This window comes from Cynocephalus volans, chromosome 10 (genome assembly GCF_027409185.1).
Source record: "Cynocephalus volans isolate mCynVol1 chromosome 10, mCynVol1.pri, whole genome shotgun sequence".
In the NCBI taxonomy this organism is placed as follows: Eukaryota; Metazoa; Chordata; class Mammalia; order Dermoptera; family Cynocephalidae; genus Cynocephalus; species Cynocephalus volans.
The window spans coordinates 9467635-9490823 of record NC_084469.1 but is presented as its reverse complement, the minus strand read 5'-3'; the positions used below and the strand labels follow the sequence as shown (position 1 = coordinate 9490823).

The window sequence follows — 23189 nt, the reverse complement described above, 5'->3', positions numbered from 1 at the left end:
CAAATTGTAAACCTTGCCCTATGAGTAGGCATTTGTCCATTTGCTGCCTGTTATGTGCTGGGCACAGTGCTCAGTATGGAGACACAAAGATGAACTAATGGTTGACCACAAGATTTCTAAGGATTAGTGGCACGGTGTTCAGTGGGAGCATTAAGGAGGCAAAGGGAAACCTGAAAACTGGAATTCTGAGTGGGAGACTGGCTCCGGTCATGAAAATTAATCCAGTCCTGATATTCCAAAGAATCCCAGACACCCTAAGTCTTTGCTGTGTCACTAACCTAGAAATATTGAAATAATAAGGCAACCTAAAGTACAATCAAATGCAGTAAACTTATTTCATTAAGTTCATTTCAATATCTAGCAGTATGTAAATCAGATTTCTGCATAATGCAACTCCCCAGCACTGATGCCATTAAAGAGAATTTAATTAGTGCAATCTCTCTCTTTTTTTTTTTTTGGTTAATACATCCACATAGACATACATTAAATATATTTTTATATATGCCCAAAGGAAACAACTAGAAATAGCCCTGCCCAGTCCTGTAGCAAATCATTTGTCATATAAATTCATTAAACTGGAACACCAGAAGTTTCCACTTAAAGATGATAGACTGAACATACAAATACACACAAAAACATATCTTCTCTCTTTCTAGATTTCACTAAATTATAATAAATGAATAGAAAATGATATAAGCCCACAAAAAAAGAGAGCAGGGGTAAGGAGCTTATTGTGAAAAAGGGATTTCAGCAAAATTGTAGATGTCAGGCCACCAGTGGAGGAGTCATCGTTGATGTAGCAGAGCAAGCAAGCCCCAGCAGAGTGAGCTCCCAGGGCGGTACACACAAGAATAGAACCAATTTGCCCCCAGAGAACCTACAGAGGCTCAGAAACTTCAGATTCAGAGAAACGCAGAAGTGCAACTCAGTGCTGAAAACACTGAAGTGTGGAAGCCCCCCCAAACCCTCATCTGTCCCTTTGCCACCACCCAACCCATCCCCAACCTCACAGAACACTAGTGAGCAGGAGGTGTACCCCCATGCCAATATGGCAAAGATTCTCCTCTGAAAAAATATCAAGCCCTCCCAGGAAAGAAGACCACCTCATTCTGGCCCTGTCCTCCAGCATAATGACAGTACCTTCCTCATTCACCCAAGGCAAAGCCTGCCAACCCCACAATGCCTTCTGCGCACTCACTCACACAGCTCCAATCAGCTTTCCCATGCCTCACTCCTTTCACTAAAAGGACCAGCCAAAAATCACCAGATTACATGAGGAACATGAAAAAAATCTTAAACATTAAAAAAAAAGATAAACAAGAAAAAGTGACATTCTAACTTAAAAATCCATAATTATTATCCTTAAAAGGAGTAGAGAATATATTGTACCCATAAAATAAGAATAAGACTTTATGAAAAAGGGACAAACATAAAGTAAACAAACAAAAAAAAGAAGAGTTCAAGGAAATTAAAAATATGGGATAAAATATGAAAATTCAACAGAAAGGTCAGCTCTGGAAAGAGAGAACAGAGAAACTAGAGGGGATGAAATTATCGTTGAAACAGTTCAAGATAATTCCCAGAACTGATGTTTCCACACAGAAATTTCCACTGAGAATCCGGAACAAAGGATACAAAAAGATACACACCAAGGCACATCATCATAAAATCCTGCAGTACCAAGAATAAAGAACAGATTCTAAAAGCTTCCAAAGGAAACAAAAAATTACTTTGAAAGCAAATAAAATCAAAATATTATCAGATTTCTCAATAGTAACACTGTATGTCAGAAGAACAATAACTCAAAATTCTGAGGGATTTAATTTGGGGATTCAAGTAAATATTTTCATAGACACAAATTCTAAAAGAATTTGCCTCCAGCACACCCTATTTTAGAAAGTTAGTTGAGAATGTGCTAGAAAACACAAGGGACTAAACCAAGAAAATGGAAGATATGGAAGCCAGGAAACAGAGACTAATAGCCAAGAGAGCAGCCAACGAGATTCCCAGAGTCCAAATGGGAGCAGAGAGTTTCCAGGAAACAGGCACCTGATCTAATGGCACAGCTGCAGGGAAAACCAAAAACTAAAGGAAGATGCTGTGAAGAAATGCAATACAAGAAATGTAATGTAATCAAAATATACTACTTCCTTTTCTAGTTAATAATATTTTCTCCGTCATAATAACAGAAATACCATTTAACTAAACATAATAAAATTACTATGTTGGTAAGATTAAGTAGGGGAGGGGAGACTGGTGCAATAGAGATAAATAAACAGAAAATGTCTAAAGATGGAAGACCATGAAACGGTAATAAGAGCATATTATTTAGAGATATGGAAGCAACTATCCTAGGAAAGGGCTAAAGCCACCAGAGGTGGGAAAGGCGGAAGGGGTGAGGGGTTAGCGAGAAATTGGTAAAGGGCCACAAAAAATTTATTACATTAGGTAATGATAAATATAGTAATAAAAAAAAGAAAGAAAAGAAAGAAAGAATTCCAAGGGGCTGGCTTTAAGGAGTAGGACTGAGGATTAGCAGTGGCGATGCAAGGACTGTCTTTTCAGTGCAAGCCTTTCAGTACTGCATGATTTTTTAACCATGCACATTATTGCCTTGATAAAATTTTAAAAATCTGAATGAAGTATGATACGAAACAGTAAATCTTATGGATAAAGACTAGAGGAAGAACACAAAACAGCTTATGTATTGGGGGATTAAGGCAATTACTTTCTCTCATATTTTGTTGTGACAGAATTGTATATACATATACAAATATACACATATATTACATAAGTATATTTATATTTTATGTATATTTATAATTAGGCCTAATTTCAGTATATGATATAACAAAAAATTTTAAACTATTGTAAGGAGGATTTTGGAAAGATGGCAGCAGTGGTATTATAATTTCTCAATATCTCCAAATCCTAAAACAACAACAACAAAAGAGCAATTAGATAACAAAACCAAAACTAGCAACATTTACATCAAAATTTGTGACAAGTTATACCCATGAGCCCCAAAATACGAGTGGGAATAAACCAACAGCTGCAAGACCTGAGCATTGTCAGCATTCACGCAGGAGAAAGTAGAAGGAAGAAACGGGGCGGCACCTGAGCACAGGAGAGCCCTGAGATAGCCCACAGGTACTCGCTGCGAGACAGGGAGAGCCCGTTTGAAAACAGCAGCTAAAAATAGGGAGGCTGGCCTTCTCCAATACTGGGTGAGTGTAAGGGGTCTGCAGTAAGGACTGAGGGCTTATTCTAGGATTGGGCCCCACACCTAGGAAAAACGGCACACCAGAAAGGTCCATAAAACAAAATAAAACTATAACTATTTCAAATCAAGCTCAAACCCATTTTCAAAATAACAAGACATAAAAGAACATTATAGATGGTAATTAGAAAATCTCAGAAGTGAGCTGACAGAACCCAGGAAAGAATTGAAAATAAAAGAAAAAAGCATTTCACAACAAACACAGTTATACATTGAACTTTCAGAAGGAGAGAACAGAACTGTGGTTATAGTGGGGGGAGCAGGGAAGGGAAAGGGAGAAATTGGTTAATGGACACAAAGAACGAGTACATTTTGTAGTGATGAATATGCCAACTATCCTGATTTGATCCTCATATATTGTACACAAATACTGACAGTCAACTCTGTACCCCACAAATATGTATAATCAATTATGTTTCAATAAAAAAAAAAGAATTTCAGACATGAAGAATAAACTAGAAGGAACACAAGATCAAATAAACACAACATATTTCTGTTTTTTTAATTGAAACATAGTTGGTTGTACATATTTGGGGATACAGCATTGAATATCAATACCAATGTGCAATATGTGATGCTCATATCAGGATAATTAGTATATTCAACATTATACAATGTATTCGATTTTTGTGGCCCTTTACCAATTCCTCCCTTACCCCTCTTCCTCCTCTCCCTTTCTTACCTCTGGTAACCTCAGTTCTGTCCTCTCCTTTTGAAAGTTCGATATATTACTGTGATTGTTTTATCTTTCTTTTTTTATTTACTTATTTTTTTAGCTCCTACTTATGAGTGAGAACATATGGTATTTCTCTTTTTGTGCCTGGCTTATTTCATTTAACATAATTTTCTCTAAGTTCATCCATGTTGCTGAGAATGGCAGAATTTGATTCATTTTTATGGCCAAATAGTATTCCATTATGTAAATATACCACATTTTCCTTATCCAGTCATCCGGCCATGTACATTTATGTTGGTTCCAACTCTTGGTTATTGCAAATACAGCTGCGATAAACATGAGCATGAAAGTATCTCTTCAACATGATGATTTCCATCTCTTTAGGTATACACCCAGCAGTGGAATTGCTGGATCATATGGCAGTTCTATCTGTAGTTGTTTGACGAAACTCGATACCATTTTCCATAATGGTTGCACCAATTTACAGTCCCACCAACAGTGTAGGAGGGTTCCCCTATCTCTGTATACTCGCCAGCATTTATTTTTCCCTGTCTTTCTGATAATAGCCAGTCTAATTGGGGTGAGATGTTATCTCAATGTGGTTTTGATTTGCATTTCCTTGATGCTGGGTGATGTTGAGCATTTTTTCATGTGTCTGTTGGCCATTTGTACATCTTCCTCTGAGAAATGCTCATTCAGCTCCTTTATGCATTTTTTAATCAGGTTAATTGTTTTTTTACTGTTAAATTGTTTGAGTTCCTTGTATATTCTGTATATTAATCCTTTTTGGATGCATAATTTGCATGTATATTCTCCCACTCTGTAGGTTGTCTTTCCACTCTATTAATTCTTTCACTGTGCAGAAGCTTTTTAGTTTGATATAATCCCATTTATTTACTTTTCGTTCTGTTGCCTGTGCTTTTGGGGTTATTAAGTCTTTGCACAATCCTACTTCCTGAAGTGTTTCTTCTATGTTTTCTTTTAAGAGTTTTATAGCTTCAAGTTTTATATTTAAGTCTTTAATCCATTTTGAGTTGATTTTGGTATATGATGAGATGTATAAATCTAGTTTCATTCTTCTATATACAGATGTCCAGTTTTCCCAGCACCACTTATTGAAGAGGCAATCATTTCCCCAATATATGTTCTTGGTGTCTTTGTTGAAGATCACTTGGCTGTAAATATGTGGGTAGGTTTCTGGCTTCTCTATTCTGTTCCATTGGTCTGAGTGTCTGGTTTTATACCAGTACTATGTTGTTTTGGATACTATAGCTTTGTAGTATACCTTGAAGTTGGGTAGTGTTATGACTCCAGCTTTATTTTTAATTTTTTCCTCAGGGTTGCTTTGGCTATTTGGGGTCTTTTGTTGTTCCATATGAATGTTAGGATTGTTTTTTTTCTATTTCTGTGAAGAATATCATTGGTATTCTGATGGGGATTACATTTAATCTGTAGATTGTTTTGGGTACTATGAACATTTTCACAATGTGAATTCTTCCAGTCCAAGAGCATGGAATGTCTTCCCATCTTTTTGTGTCCTCTTTAATTTCTTTCAACAGTGATTTGTAGTTCTTGTTGTAGAGATCTTTCACCTCCTTGGTTAACTTTATTCCTAGGGGCTGGCCCATGGCTCACTTGGGAGAGTGTGTTGCTGATAACACCAAGGCCATGGGTTCAGATCCCTATATAGGGATGGCTGGTCTGCTCACTTTGGAGAGCATGGTATTGACAACACCAAGTCAAGGGTTAAGATCCCCTTACCGGTCATCTTTAAAAAAAAAACTTACTCGTAGGCATTTTGGTTTTTTGGAGACTTTGTAAATGGGCTAGCTTTCTTGATTTCTTTTTCTACTAGTTCGTTGTTGGAGTATGAAAACGCTACTGATTTTTGTGTGTTGATTTTGTATCCTGCAACTTTACTGAAATCATTAATCAGCAAGTGTTTTTTGTACAGTCTTTAGGCTTTTCTATACATACAATCATGTCATCTGCAAACAGGGACAATTTGACCTTGTCTTTTCTGATCTGGATACCCTTTCTTTCTCTTGCCTGGTTGCTCAGGCTAGTACCTCAAATACTATGTTAAATAGGAGTGATGAGAGTTAGAATCCTTGCTTTGTTCTCATTCTTAAGAGAAAAGCTTTCAACTTTTCCCTATTCAGGATGATATTGGCAATAGATTTGTCATATATGGATTTTATTGTATTGAGATGCTTTCCTTCTATATTGGATTGAATTTCTTCCCCCAAAACTCACTGGAGCTTGAATTGGATCCCCCAAGCTTTGTGTATTAGAAACTTAGCACCCACTGTGACTGTTAAGAGGGTGAGATATCCTATTATGGTAATTGAAAGGTGGAACCTTGAAGAGGTGACTGGATTGTAGGACCATGCAGTAGTGAATGGATTAAAAATTGTGGTCAGGGGCATGGTTCTAAGGTCTTCAAAAGGAGAGTCTGTCTTTTTCTCTCTCTCTGCTCTCTCTGCTTCCACCATCTTGCAATGTGAGACCTCTGGGTCACTGTAGCCACCATCAGATGGACATTGGACTTCTCAGCCTCAGAAACTATAAGCAATAAAGTTCATTTTCTTTGTAAATCCTTCAGTTTCAGGTATTTTGTCATAAGCAACAGAAACAGACTAATACACCTTCTATACTTAATTTGCTGAAAGTCTATATCATGAAGGGATGTTGAATTTTGTCAAATGGTTTTTCTGCATCTGTTGAGATAATCATATGGTTTTTGTCCTTGATTTTGTTGATGTGGTGAATCACATTTATTAATTTGTATATGTCAAACTATTCTTGCATCCCTGGGATGAACCCCTTCTGATCATGGTATATATATTTTTTGAAATACAATATAATTCTTAAGAGAAACAGAAAGTAAGAAACAGAAAGAAATTAAACAAAAAGAAATGAAGAAAGAGATAAAAAGGATTCAAGAGAAACTGACAAATATTGAAGGCAGGCAACAAAGATCATACATACAGAGCCTCTAAAGAAAACCAAAACAACAGAACAGAACAGATACTAAAAACTATAATTCAAAAAAACTTTCCTGAAATAAAAAAGATTCAAAACTTCATATTAGAAGAGTAATTAGACCTCATACTTGAGAATATTGACCCAGAATAACAAACACCAAACATTCCAGTAAAATTACTTGACTTTAAAGAAAAAAATCCTTTAGCTATCTAGAAAATGAGAATATCTGATTTAATAAGAAAAGAAATTGAGTTTATTCTCAGACTTTTTTTTTTTTTTTTTTTGTCTTTTTCGTGACCGGTAAGGGGATCGCAACTCTTGGTTTGGTGTCGCCCGCACCGCACTCAGCCAGTGAGTGCACCAGCCAGTCCTATATAGGATCTGAACCCGCAGCGGGAACGTCGCTGCACTCCCAGCACCACACTCTCCCAAGTGCGCCACGGGGTCGGCCCTATTCTCAGACTTTTCAACAGCAATATTTTTGATAAAAGGAAATGGTGGTAACATATTTATGACAGTCAAGGAAAGAAAGTATTAGCCAAGGATTTTATACCCAGCAAAACTGACCTTCAATTTTAAAAGGCACAGACAAGTATTATCAACATGCAATAAATTCCTCATCCAACCCCACCCCCAGTTCTTCTGTCTATCACAAAGTTCTAGAAACAATGACCAACCTTATCACTAACAATCAGAGTGTGATCTTCTTACACAGTTTCTCATCCAAAGAAACCAGTGATTCTCAAAGAAATAGTTCATTCCAGGTTGGAGCAGTAAACATACAAGGTAAGCCAAGAACATTTTGTCATACCAAATAGTAAGGAATCTATAAAAAACCACTAGGGTCAGGTCAAAAGGACACAGAAACAAACCTGAAGAAGCTTTTACTGGCCAAAGATGAGACAAGTTGAGTTTCAATGATGATAATAAGTGCAATAGACTAAAACCCATCAAATATATTTAAATTCATGGGTTCATAATGATATAAAAACAAGACTGGTCACCCTTAGAGGATGATAGGGAACTAATTCATTGTCTTGAAAACTGTTAAATAAAGGGAAATAATCCAGCATTTATCCTGACTTTCCTATATGAAACGTACCTCTGGATAACCAAATAACAAATGAGGGTAAGTATTCTTTATTCCAACTAAAAAATGAAAAAGAAATGATAGAATTAGAATATTATCATTCTGCAACCCTCAGTGAATGAAATACTATGCCAATGGTTACTAATATCATGAAAAGAGAGACTATCAGGTATTATACACTTCCTATAGCCATGCCTAACACCAACAAAAATCTTGCCAAAGAGATTGAGCCTGAGTTCTGATCCAGTCTCTGATTACCTACCAATTTGTAGAAGATACTCATGCAGAGGACTGAGGAATATGTCTAAACTGCACCATGACTGTGCAATCAGCAAAAGCTAGACTGTGGGAAACTCTACAAGTCCAATGGCTTGAATTCTTCAACAAATGAATTGTAAAGAAAAAAAGGAAGGGAGGAGAAGCCTACAGATTAAAAGAGATTTTAAAAACAAAATCACAATTTTCTTAATGGGCAAAAATACAGCGTCTCAGGGTACACATTTGGGTAAAAAAAAAAAAAAAAAAAAAAAAACTTAAAAAAATCAAGGAAGTGATTAAAAGTCAGGGGAGTGGTTACTTAGATGGGGAGAGAAGGCATAAGATTGGGACTGGGCACATGGTGGGGGGGAGTCGTGGGGGAAAAGGAAAAGTTCTATTTCTTGACCTGGGATGTGTTCACCCTATAGTAATTCATTAAGCTGTATATTTGTTACATGTGGGTTTCTGTATCTGTGTTTTTTTTTTTTTTAAATTAAGTATGCTTAAGTATAGTATAAGGGAGAGTATAGTAAAGGGAGAACTTTCACACAGTTGAAAAGGGTATAAACTGACAAAGGTTTTGGTAAGGCAATTTAGTCTTATTTATCTATATTTCAAATTAATACTGGTCCCATGTGCCTCACAGGTTCAGGAGCAAATGAAGTGATGAGTAAGTGTGAAAGACTGTAGAAATATAAGATAAAGATAAACTCAGGCTGACCAAGCCCTGCTCAATGCCAGGGACAGTTAAGGCCCTTTACATACATCATTTTGTTGAACTCTTTACACATGTCTGCGAGGTAATTATCACCATTTCAGATATGGCAACTGAGGCTCAGAGAGGTTCAGCAATTTACCCAGAGTTACCCAGCCAACAACTGAAAGAGCCCTTCACTTCAGAAATTAAAACTCCAGAGATAAGAAAATAAGAAAGCTTTAGCAACTACCCTGCCAACCCATTGGACGACAACGAAGGATGAAACTCAATGCTTTCACTGAACAAAATGGAATGTTCTTGGTAATATATAAAAGCAAAACACCCAGAGGTCTTGCATGAGAAGTTATCCTTTGTAAAAAGTTCAATAGTGTATAAACTCATTTGTATCTTTTCAGTAGTATCATGTATATATTACAATACCTGTTTAAAACTTAAATCATTCTGCAATTTTCAAAGGCATGAGCATATGATAGGTTTTATTTCAAGTTGGAGGGACTCGAAGTAATTCCATGCAATAGACAACTAAGTTAACTCCCAGCTGAAGGCTCAACATACACTCTGAGTGGGCAGGAAGCTGCCAGCCTTACAGAGACTGAGTAGCCCTCCTGAATCCTCCAGAGGGGCCTGCATCCTGGCCTCACAGTGACAAGCAGAGGTTTGGCCTTTGGGTTTCTGGCAGAATTCTGACAAGAAGAGGAGCAGCTGGAAAGAGAGAGAATTCACAGATATGAAAGTCGGTCTTGCAGGTCCCCAAGGGAAATGCCATTCATTTCAAAGGCTACTCTGAGAGGGAGAAGGAGCACTGAACTCAGAGTCAGGCCACCTGGAGTCCTGACTGCCATTTACTGGCTTTGTGACCTCAGATTAAGTCATTTAACATTTCTGAAACTCAGCCTTCCCAGGGTTATAAAAGGGTTAATAACACCTGCCCTGCCTACCTCCCAAGGCTGCAGTAAGGATCAGATGAGAAAATAGTAGCTGCTGGCATTTATTGAGTACTTACTATGTGCCAGGCAGTGGGGCATGTGCTTTAATACCTCTTAATTCTCCATCAGCCCTTGAAAATAGCCTCTACTGTTGTCCCTCTTTTATGGGTGAAGAAACTGAGACTTAGAGAGTCTTTGCCCAAGTTAAAGCTGACAGTAAACCCAAGTAGATCGACTCTGTGTTCTGGGTTCTTAACTCTGATGCCATACTGCCTCCAGGAATACATCTCTAGAAGGACACTGTGTACTCAAAACTACACAACAGAAGACATGCAGTAGGTACCAAATGCCACCTATAAGGCACATGTTCCATAAGCAAAGCAGAAGGGATGCTTCAAGGACATCTCCAAGCAAAGGTTGAGGGATGTAAGGAGATTTAGAGGCTTAGGTCCTCCAAACCCTCAAAACAGGACAGACTCTGGGAAATAGTAGGAAGGGGCACTATATACTCCCTCCACCTTTACCCCATCCCTGAGAGAGAGCCAGAGATGCTCTCTGGAGAAGAGAGTTCCTTGGGGCTTCCAGGACTGCACAAGACAGTCCACTTTTTGCAGAGGAGACAAAAGGAGCCTTCTCAGAGCATAGACTGAAGGCCCTTGTCATCTTCCAGTGATAAGAGACAGGTTTCCCACAAAGAAACTGGAGAGCGTGGGATACTGTAGTAGAAACAGCATTAAAGTGCCAGTCAGGACACCTAGGTTAGAGTATCAAGACCTGGATTCAAAATCTAGCTCTGACATTAAGTTGTGTAACCTTGAACAAATCACTCCCACTGTCAGGTCCAGCGGACCTCTAAGGTCCTTACCATACACGTGATTCCAACTACCCTGACTAGCCCATGGGCACTGGAATGGAGGAAGGGACTCAGCATATATGAAAAGCCTACTACGTGCAATGTACTATCAGAGTCTTTTAAGAATAATAATAGCAGTGATATAACATATATGAAGAGCTTACTGTGTGCTGGACCCAGTGTTAAATGCCTTATAAATGCAGCAATGTTATAAGAAAGTTACCCGAAACATGGAAATAAGATAAAATGATTACTGCACGCTCTTTCAAAGTCCTGTTAGAGCACTGTGTAAGAAGAGAGACTCGTAGTAGCATTCTCTGTCACCAAACTGAGATTGGGGGGAAAGCAGGAATGGGCAGAGCCATCAAAAAGGAGACAGAGGTCCCCTGGAGACCCAGGAGCTTCCCAATAAAGAGAAGCAGTAAGAAAAAAAGACACACAGGGAGTTGACACAGTGGGTTGGGGAGCTCCACAGAGCACAAGGGAGAGCAGGCCTCCTGGAGGAATGCAGGGTGGTGGGACAGGGGCTGGGATAAAATACTCCTTCTCCTGGCCAACTCCTACTCACTCTTCTGAACTCAACTTAAACATGGCTTGCTCAGGGAGTTTTCCAGGACCCTTCAGACCAGGTCAGGTTTCCCAGCCCCATGATGCCAAAGTCCTCCGCCCCTCCCCTTCAGTCACACCTGCCCAACTTGTAATCACCTACTGCATGGCTTCCCTTCCAGGAGTGCTGGGAATCCAGCAGCAGCAACATAGCACCCGACATACACAGGCACTCAGGTGATGTTCACTGGGGTGGGGTGGGGGGATGGCAACTGATCCGAAAATCCAGATGAGAGGAACAGGAGGAAGAGGTTGCATTTGAGGAAGTGGGGCTTTGAGGGAGAACAAGGAACATATAAAAGTAGCAGCATATAGCCTTACTGAAACTTCTGGGAATTTGATTTCGTTTTACTATGCCAAGCCCATATACGCTTTCTGAAGGGAAGGCGGGACCTATGATGGGGGCATGTTATCACTGCTTAGCTGTCAGTGAGAAAATGCGTTTGCTGGCTGCTGGTTAATTCAAAGTTTCACACTTTATTTTCAACTCGTCTATTTCAAAAACTGACTGGAGTTTTGCCTCTGGCTACCTACAGTTCATCTCTCCTCATGCCTCGTTCCCTTTAAGCTCTTCTGTACAACTTAACCCCCCAAATAGTCCCAATTCCAAATATCCTAACTTGCTATCCGTATAAACCATCAAAATACCCCACAAGTTTCATCATTTCTATACTCATATTATACCTCCAAGATGGTTTCTCACTTCTGAAAATGGCACAAAAATCCCTAGTAAGTCCATGTATCTTGATTCAGGATTCAGAAAATGTGCCTCTAGCCATTACCCCATATTTACCCTTTGTTCTATTTTTTTAAGCTCATAAAATTATGCATCTAATATATGGAGCAAGCATTGAACTATATGCTGGAGATTCAAAGGTGAATAAAATACTACCAGGAAAGAAATATGTTAACAAATACATGTCAAGAATGGGAGTCAGGCGTACTGCTTCCCCCAGGGAACTAGTATAAACTCTTATGGACGATGTGAATCACATAACTTCTGTTGTCCTTTTTTCAGTAGAAGTAGTCAAAATTGCAGCTTGAGCAAACTAAAATAATAGGGATCATTTTTCACTCAGATTATGCACAATATCTAGTGGCAAACCACCAAATACAACGAAGGGTATAGGTACCATAGAAGAAGTCCATCCAATCTACCTTTCAGGACAAAAAAATAAATAGGTGAGGAATTCCAGCTAAGTCTTGCTAGATGAGCAGTGTTTGAAAGGCAGAAAAGGAAGAGGCCAGGAGGAAGCACCAGCAGAACAAAGGCATGGGGAGAAAACCAACTCGGCTTATTCAGGGAAATTACAATTGACTCCGGTTTTGTGAGCATAAGATGAATGAGGAAGCTGGAGAGATGGGAAGAGGACGAAATAATGGAACTTTCTACCAAGCTGTGGAGCTTGAACATCATCTTGTACCTGACCAGTCATGATTATGATGATGGCAGCTAACATTTACTGAGAGCTTGCTCTGGGCCAGGTGCTGTTCTAACTAATCCAACAAGGCAGGTCTGTTTTTCTTTTGTTTTGGGGTTGTTTTTTTTTTTTCTTTCGAGCAAACAGGACACTGGAAAGGGCATGTCTATTTTTATGCCCTTTATAGACGGGCAAATTAAAGACAGCTTGAAAGAGGTGAGCCGTTGAACTATTTTAAGCAAGAGTAGCATGTTATTTATATTTTTAAAACACATCTTTGTACATAGTCAGTATATACAGATGAAAAGATGTATCTTGCGTTTGCTTCAAAATAAACAGTGAGGTTGTGGGTGGAGATACAGAGATTTCCAGCAGCTGATAATTGCTGAAGCTGGATGATGCATACTATTATACTAGTCTCTTGTCTTTCATATGCTTGAAGTTTTCCATAATACGTTTTTTAAAAATCTCTGGCTTTAATGTGAAGATTTGATTGAAAAGCGTGAAGTAGGAAGTAATGAGACCAGTTCGGGGATTCTTTTAACAAGTGAGAGCTGATGACAACTGAGGAAGTGGCAGTAGGATAGACAGAAAAGGACATTTTGACAGAAAAAAATGCTTGGTCTTTGTGGTGGGGGCAGGGATAGAGAAAAATCTCATGTTTAAGGTCAGTCTTAGCTTACTTGATGGCTAATGGAGAGGTGTTAACATTACAGGGAATACAGAGTTTGGGAACGGCAGAGGGAAGGGTGCGGACATGTGCCAAGTCTGCTGTGGCAGTAGGTTGGGGCATCTAGGTCAGTAGCCTTTTTGTAAGAAAGGCACATTGAATGTATCCCCAATGTACACATATTTGTGAATTATCTACGTCTTCTACAGTGTGAACGCACTATGAAACTAAAAAGCTTTTTGCATAGCATGTTAGTTCTAGTGTTTCTTCCCCACTATCTAATGGGCTCTATCTCATACTCTTACGAGTGTGCACACCCTACTTTGAGGACCACTATCCCATGTAAAGATGACTTTAGGATTGCAATGTTCAATCTCTTGAAGCCTCAATTTACTTCCCTGTAAAATGGGATTACCTTCCTACAGAGGAGCAATGAGAGTTACATGAGATTCTATGTACACACAGCCCAAGTACAGCCCCAGGAGGTCAGAAATGCTATCCCTGCCCTACATTTTACCTTCTCCCCGCACCCCTAACCCAACCTCCACTTTCCTCAGTTTAGAATAACAGAACAGACAATATTTTTGTTTCTTGTGTGATGCATTTATAGACGCATTTAAGTACGATCCCAAGTGACTAAGGACCTCTTTGCAGGTGTGAGAAAGCACTTGACTTCATGGGCACTTGCTTGCCTCCAATCTATCCCCAAGCTGAAGTGCAGAAAGGCAGCTGGTCGCTTCATTCTGTGCAGCTTGGAAAGGGTTACATATATCCTCACCAGAAACACACATGCACGCTTAACAGCCATACATCTAACATCCAATAAGGCAAATCAGTTGTTCAGAGGAAAATTTCTTCAAAAGACTAATAATTCTTCAGTTTATTGAACATTAGTAGGAATAGGGGAAGAGGTGAATGCGATACATCAAAGATTTCAACTTGCCAATTTATCCCTCCAACGACACCCGCGTATATCCTGTGTGGCTCTGGATGGCAAAATATCACCTCAGTTCCAGATGGTCCCCCCCAAAATGGGGACACGAGCCACATCCATGCTGTCACAGCAACTGCCAATAGAGAGCTGTGCAGAGACGTTCATGGCTGTGGCTCGCATCTCCTTGAAGTTAGTCTGGCACTGGTTACAAGAAGCAGCAATGAGAGCCTCACTCAAATCCCTAACTCCCACTGAGTGGGGAAAAAAAACATTGAGAGACAAGCACAGAATTGGTGGCATCTCTGTCTGCAGAACATACCGCACATCTATCTTGGAGATGAGAACTGGGAATTCTTTGTTCCTCATAGAGTCTAAAAATGATCTAGACATTGTGACAAAATAAAGTTAAAACTTAAACTCAGCTTCCATCATTTTCTCTAGAATGGTAAATTCCTGTAAACCTTCACACTCCTGAGAACTGAAAACTGTATGCAAAATAAGCACATATAAGTTCTGATGTACATTTCTGAAACAGTAATTTAACTGAAGCTAAAGACAAGGGGATGGTAAAAAGCTACAAAAAGCCTTGCCTTCAATCATTCACATAATCCAACGCTGCCCTCTAGCAACTCAAGAGAGAAATAGCACTAACAAGCCAACTGGTTTTAGGAATTTGAAGTTTTAGCTCTAATATTATTTACTATGCAAGATGTTGCTAAAAAAGGAGATGAGGAGCGTCTTCACAATTAGATAGCCACAGTCCATCTTAATAGAAAATGTTCGTTTAGAAAGATGCTGGGATAAGTCAACACTACCCTAACCAGGACATCTTCAACAGACCTGGAAGGGCCTCGAAGACAGTGAAGATATCTGCCCCCGACCTGTTTGTTTGAATACACTCAAGTGGGACCTATTACTTTGCTAGCAGAGCCATTTTTTGTCACTGGAAAAAAATCCCTCCTCCACCACGGTTTCTTTCATGTTTGAGGAGGGAGGTGGGTTAAAAGCTACTTGATACTCCTCATAACCCATCCCCTTAACACCTTTATACATGATATAGTATCAGTTTTTCCTAAGAAATGTAGAAACTAGCCTAAAGCAAGCTTATATCATAATTAAAGAATCTGTGGAGCCAATTGTCAACCTTGGAACCCAAATCAAAAGAAACGTTCAAGTTGACATAATGAATATTTCCAGGAAGGGGAATGGCTAATAATTAGTAGGACCAGGTTTTCGTATGTTCCCTCCCCAAGTAACAATGACAATTATTCAAAGTAATAAGCCCAGAAAAGTCCATAATCACCTTTCCAGGAAGACCTGGAAGTTCAAAATTCACTCCATGAGATTTCAATGCTCGTATCAAGCTGACTGACCTCCATAGCTTATCAGAGTATCTGTTAGCTGATACTCTGAAACATGTTTCCAATTTCTCATGCTTAGTCTTAAAAGAAAGGCATCCAAGATGATGTGAGCATGAATGTGTATGTAGGTGGGGGGAAGAAGCACAGACACTTATTTTCAAATAAAAGCTGCCATGTATTTATTACAATATTGCTGTTAACTTAAGCACAACTGGCTCTATAAATCATTCTCCACGCATCATCACACATTCAGGAAAGATTCTGAGAAGATACATCTGGACGGGATTTTCTCGCCGCTCAACTGGATCTGAGAAAAGAACAGAAGAAATCATACACCTGATTTATAACTGCTGGTCATCAACAACCAACATGTACTGGCAATGTAATTTTGAGAGACAGGATAGATGGACTGTTTCCCTTTCCCGGCTAAAGCTTTGCTCAAAATTCCTCTACCTTTAAAAATCCCTTTCCCTAATTAAATCTTTCTGCACTCCCAGAGTCTCTCCTCAACATTCATGAATCTCAAGAAAGCCAACTGCAAAGCTCAACCTCAGAACTACCACCATATCTCAAGTCAAAGATCAAGTCATGAGAAGGGAAGCATATCCTATATTTTAACTATCTCTGTGAAAACAGGACAAGCCACTTATAACCTCTCAAGAAACACATACACAATGAGAGGGTTCAAGCTCACACAAGCTATAGCAAGATGTAAAGGTACCGATCTGTTGGTTATCTCTATTCTCTTTTGTGGATTAAACATGCTGAGTAATTATAATTTTGATGACAATTCTGAATGCAATATTAGAGATATGACCTCAGTAAGAACTGAGCCAGATTATGTGATGTAGGATAATAAATTCCAAAGGAAGGTTCAAGTCCAGCTGGACAGTTCCTGGTCTACTTCCATCCCACTCCCCTAACTGAAGATGCAGCAACCTAGGGGTAGAGAACCTAGTAGGTACCTCTGCCAACTGATAGCAATGGGAGTAACCTTAAAACGTGTAGAATTTACAAGAAAAGGATTTTCTTACTTCAAATAATCGCTTTAGAAGTCTGAGTAATGATGCAACCTGAAAAAGTGAAAAGTAAGTCATCTGAACAACTTTGTAATTACTCACAGTATTGTCAATCAGATCACAGAATGGCACTTAGGAAGAATTTAGGGGGAAAAATGTAATCACAATTACTGCCTCAAATTTTTAGATAAAATCATTAAGCTTGCTCCAAGCATCAAATTGGGGTCTATGAAATAACTGGTCAGCCAAACCCAACAGAAATGTCAGTCCAACCCACTTACTGGTATAGCTAAAAACAGTCTCATCCTAGAGAGCAATGCTCTGGTGAAAAATCTAATGGCCTTTGGGACTTTCTTGGAGAAAATAGTATTTCAGTTATTCAAAAAAATCAAAGCTCTGGAAGAGAATTTCTAAGTGCAAGAAGAACCTGCATCCTTTTATAAAATCCAAACTAAAATAGAACCAATACAAAACTGATCTGAAATGGAATTATCCCGGTATAACCCATTTTCCTTTCAAAGTAAGTAGAACTTTAAACCATATTATTGTTTGTTATATTCTCTTTCCACAACTATCTCCTCAAAACCAATTTACACTCCCTCTCTACCTCACCCCCAATTTCAGTTTATTTTGAAAGCAGGCATTCCCTAAAGCATACAAACATAAACACCAGGTTCTATGTAGCATTTACTACCAACACAAGGAGCAAGGAGAGAGGCCTGTGATTTAAGCCACAGGTTTTCTACTGAAAGCTCTTTAGTTCTCCCTCAGGGTCCACCTTGTCATCTATATCTTCCAGCAATGATGCCATTAGATTTTGTTTGTTCTTGTTTTATAGCCAAGTATGCTGGGTACAGAAAAAAAAATCTGGACAGGGCAAATAACTTTTGGATATATTCATGGTTAACATCCTTATTTTTTTTCTTATTTACAGCTCACAGCTACAGGCAAAGAAAACAATTTTTAAAAAATCACTTAAATCTAGTGAAATAAACAGTGAATTGTCAAATCATCAGAAGTTAATCTAAACATAAGGCACCAAGAAAGTGACAATATTATTAAAGTAGCTACTTTTCTTCAATTTGACATTCTTTCAAAATACAGTTTACAAAAAAAAAAAAATATATATATATATATATATATATATATATATATATTCCCCAGGTGAACTTTTCTGTTAGTGACATTTTATGGTAGAAAAATACACAAAGTTAGCTAATAAAGATGAGAGTCAAGCTGAATTGCAGAATTAATAAATTGTGTATAAGTGCAGAATTGTAGACTAGGTATAAATACTTTCTTGCCACATTTTCAAAAGAAGTTTCTAGGTATCACAGATTTTTAAGCATAAATAATACCTACCTATACATCAGAGCCTTGCCCTTCTCATTCCCCAACGCAAAGTATCCACTTCTGGGAGAAAAATCCATTGTATGAACATGAGAAATATTCTTTTTAATGACTGGGAAGTTTGAAAACACTGTGCAAGAAGGAAGATGAACCTGCAGGAGATAATAAAAAGCTTTCAATTGCAATAACTGGGAACTCATCTGCCTTAAATTTTAATCTTCAATCCATTTTTTTTTTTTTTTTTTTCCTGGAGCAAAAATTCATTTTGATTGTAGCACACATGAAAGTACAGTTCTCTTAATGTAGCAAAATGTTCCAAAATTAAAATTTGACCTTTAATGTACTATTAACTGAAAGGGAAGGGGAGAAAGCTTTAATGCAGCATCTAGCCAGATGCCTGGGAGATTCAAATGTATGTTGAACGAATAAATGAGTCAATAAACTAAATGCAAACTCAATGGTAGTTCAATTACTGCTCTAGCTTAAGGACTACAGTAAAGACTAAACTCTGATCACAGGGAACAAATATTTTAAACATTATGAAGAGTCTGATTTTTACATAACTGAAGCCTAGGCAAAGTAATGCCATGTCTTCCAATATCATAAAATTTCCTTCTTACACTTTAATTTTTCAACTACGTGATAAACTCTTTGTCTTTTGCAGTCTTTCCTCAAAGAGAGCTGAATCATGAAAACCTGATTCATCAAGTGAAACTGTTCTGACTTAGAGCCAAAAACTCACTCAAAGCCAAGCCTAAGCCTGAGGAAGGACACAGTCCTTTTCTCCAGACTCTACTTCTGGGGAAAATGGGCCCAAGTCCAAGACAGGTTCAACAAGTCCTCATACAATCTGTGGATGAATAAAACCCAGGCATAGAAACAGACTATGCCTTAAATAGACTATGATGGTAACAAATCTCACTTTCGAAAGTTCTCTTGCTCTTCCAAGAAATACAGCACCTTCATGTTCAAATACACAGTTGTCATTCAGATTTATCTTAGCAGTCGGTCATCCTCCACACTTTTAGATGAAGCTTTACAATATCCAACCAAGGTGATTTTCAAAAACAAGTACTAGGTAAAACCCACTGATACATCTATCAGGTTTCAGTCAGTCACTTATCAGGCCCAACTTCCTCTGATGTATACCTACTGGCCATTTTGTCAAGAGAGTAAAGCTTACAGTGAATCTCCAAGTCATTTTCAACTCTGCCAGAAGGCAGATTCTGCCAGCACAGCATGACATCAATGCTAACGCATCAGTGCTAATGAGAAGTGTTCTTGACCTATTAAAGCTAAGAAGTTGGCAGTAACCCTGATTTGATCTTAACTTTTACAGTTCTTAAACACCACTGTCTATACAGATTTCTTGAGAAATTACTTTAGGTAAATATTTTTTAAAGGCACTTAATAAAACAGATTCCTGTTTTAAGGAGAGAAGCCACAATACAGATATGCAGAATGTATTTACACTTAGCTTAGGAATGCAGAAATTATATGAATCTTTTGATAAGTGCCTTGGCTTCTTCATTTGTTTTGCTTAGGTTATTTTAAGTCTGCATCCTCCAAACGCGCACAAACTATGAACCAGTGACCCAAAGCATCAGGGGAGCAAAACATTTGTCCCACCCTTGACTTTTGTTCCCATCCTATTTTATCACTCGATACTCTTAAACTGTGCCTCAAATATTTGCTCATCAACTTTCCTGACAGGACTCTGAAGTCTGGGGAGCTGGTTTTCTGACTCTTCCAGAACTAACCTTTCTATTTGAATACTTCCTAAGGATAATTAAATTAAACCACATTTTTATTTACAAGCTAAGTTGTAAAACAAAGGTCACATAATTTGGATTCATGTAACTTTATAATTAAATCAACTGCTAATCACAAATAAGGGCAAAAATTGGAGCACAAGACACACAGCAATTCTTCAAATTCAAAGCCCACTTTTACCAGAAGGTAGTTCCATACTTTTGTAGCTAAATAAACAGAACAAAGTACCAGAAATACTGTGGTAAATACACACATTTACAAAGTCTTTGATGTAAATGGTGCCCTCCTAAACATGGTGCCCTCATGCAACAAATAACCTACACTACCATACACAGTATAGTATGTGTGGCCATGCATTCACACAAAGGGCCAGAGTGTTCCTTCTGATGCAAGATAAATGCCAATTTATCAACAACTTATTTATTTTTTAATAGATCTGCAACATAACCAGAACCACTTTAGACAAGCCCAAGTACACAATGGCACCACCCACCCCCTCCCCTTCCCTCCCCTTCCCTTTACAAGAAGCCTCCTGACTTAGAAACAAGTTTCCGGCTTCTGTATCACTGAAGTTCTCCACCCAGTTACATCAACCTAATGGTCCCTCCACCCCGTACATTTCGCACCCAAAAGCTAATATAAACTCTCGCAAACCCATTGTTGGGGCTGTCCACCATTTTCAGGGCAGCCATGGGCCCTGTGCCACTCTGAGCACAGCCCAGCAGATTTCTTTCTTCAATAAAGCTTGAACGGTACCTGGCATCTCGGCTCACTTTCTTTCATTTTTAAATGTTATCTCCTCTACCGACATGGAATATGGGGATGTGTGTTACAATGTCCTCCCAACAGACTCAGTAGCATCTATCTGCAAAGTTCCCCAGCCTAATCTCTCTCTACATTAGTGCCCTTTTCCTCAGACCAGTGATCCCACCTGAGCAGAGAACTAGGCTTGTGCTCTGACCTCTCTTTACGGTCCTGTATTAAAAGCTATAATTGGGGGCTGGCCAGTTAGCTCAGTTGGTTACAGCAGGTGTTGTAACACCACCATGGTCAATGGTTTGGATCCTCATACTGAACAGTAATGAAAAAAAAAAAAAAAGCTATAATTGAACTATTAATTAAAAGCCCCATAAAGATCCAACTTCTCTAATTCAGAAAGATCCTTTATCGCTAACACTATTTCTGTCATGACAGTTAAGGGTCCAGACATCAAAATCTAGCAAGTAAAAGCTCACTCATCCTTGATTTAATGGATAAGAAATTCCATGACTTTCTACTTCATCCAAAAGTATAGATGTAATAATCATGTGACTTCTGGGTCTCCTACTGGTGTAATGGCTTAGATTTATATTCACTGCTTTGTATTGGGATAACAAAACTGTTCAGGTCATTATAAGCAATTGCATTTAATGATACTAACACAGTTTCACCAAGGCATTCTGAAGCTGCTATGCCTGGCTTCCTTCCATTAGATATTATGGTTGACTACCATATAAAAAATGTGATTTGGCTGTTACTAATGAATTCCTTGTGCGATTTTGCCACAAACATAAATGCTGTCATGATCACTGAAGCAAACTAGGCAGAACTAACTACTACGTGTCTTGCAGAATATATTATGTCAACAGGAGACAGATACCACGGTTTTCTAAAACAATTTAGTACCATTAAAATGATAAAAGGTTAATATGTACTAGTACACCACTCCCATTAGAGAAGGGATTTTAAAGCTGACTTGAATTAGAACCTTCTCATGTATCAAATGATGCATTCAGAGAGGCAATAAAATGCAACGCTGTATTTTTCAAACTTTTTCCAGCAGAACCCTTTCTTAAGAAAATCTTATGCAGAATCCCAACATATACTACCACAGGTAATAATGACATTACTCTATACACTACAGGTAGGAGCTTAGCTTCCTCCATGCTCTATTTGCCATATGAGGTCCTGTGCAGGTTCTAGGGCTCTAAGAATTCAGTTGGAAAACCACTGAATTGCTGGAAAGAGTAATGGGATGTTGAATCACAATTCTGTTCTTTACGAACTGTTGACTTTGGGTAAATTAATAATCCTCTTAAGGATTTTTATTTGGCTCAAATTTTTTTTGTAGAATTCTTTGTAAATCTTTGTAAACTATACACTATTATATGAAGCTGATGGAATATGCAAGGCTTTATGCTGAGTGAGTAAGGTAATAATTACAGTCTTTGTAAAGTGCTTGTAATCTGATAGAATATACATAACAACAGCACAATGCAATACTGCTATTCAAAATTCTAAGCCATCTGCATACCTGGTGCCTAGAGCAAATAATAATTAAACGAATAAGGAAATTGGTTTCGCCTCAAGGGTAGGAAACTTCAGGGGTGACATTTAAAATGAGCTCTGAAGTTGGGCACAAAAGAGTTAACATTGGCCTGAGGTTGCTATCTTTAGAAAGGCCTGCTTGGGATGGCCAGTTAGCTCACTTGGTTAGAGCATGGTGCTGATAAAGGCCTGCTTACAAGGATGGCCCTTGGATGCTATCTGGGTACTTAAGTAGTAAACACTTCCTTACACTGGTAATACCCTTTCCCTAAATGATAGGGTGGCTCAATGTGCCTATACTATTTGTACAAACAACGTGGTTTAGGCTGAATACCTGGCTCTACTTCTGGGAGTCTAGAATTTTGGTACATGTTAGGCAAAGGGTACCTTCATGAACCCCCAATAAAAACCCTGCACTGAGTCTCTAATGAGCATCCCAGGTAGAAAACACTTAACCCATGTTATTACAACTCATTCCTGGAGGAATAAATGTGTCCTGTGTGACTCCATTGGGAGAAGATTCTAGAAGCTGGCACCTGGTTCCCTCCAGACTTCTGCCAAGGCGCGTTTTCCCTTTGCTGACCTTGTTTTGTATCCCTCTGTATAATAAATCTTAGCCATCAGTATGATTACATGTAGAGTTGTGAGTCTTTCTAGTAAACCACACCTGGGAGTGGCCCTGGGGACTCCTGATACAGAGATATATTCACAGATATTACCTATTTAAATTGCAGTACTTTTACACAATTTGCCTCTACCCTATTAAAACAACAGGCCTTAAAAAAGGTAGATAAGGAAAAAAATTATAGAGGAATAAAGTGTTTGCCTTAAATATATTCCTTAATATGTATGCTGAAAGAAACCTCTGAAAATAAGGACTACCACTTGAGAAGTGCTGAGAATGGACAACACAGCTCTCCCAAAAGAACTGACATAATACAAGCATGGTGGCCATTGTA

The 23189-nt window shown here is 38.5% G+C and overlaps 1 protein-coding gene across 1 annotated transcript in view; it reads right to left on the bottom strand.

Moving 5' to 3' along the window:
• Positions 1-15953: 15953 nt before the first annotated feature.
• UTP18 (UTP18 small subunit processome component) overlaps positions 15954-23189 on the bottom strand; it is a 34764-nt gene continuing 27528 nt past the window's right edge. The window contains exons 12-14 of the mRNA XM_063112105.1: positions 18163-18302; positions 16816-16854; positions 15954-16088 (exon numbers count right to left, since the gene is read on the bottom strand). Of these exons, the coding sequence (XP_062968175.1) occupies positions 16830-16854; positions 18163-18302 (165 nt within the window). The 3' untranslated portion in view covers positions 15954-16088; positions 16816-16829. The remainder of the gene's footprint in view (positions 16089-16815; positions 16855-18162; positions 18303-23189) is intronic.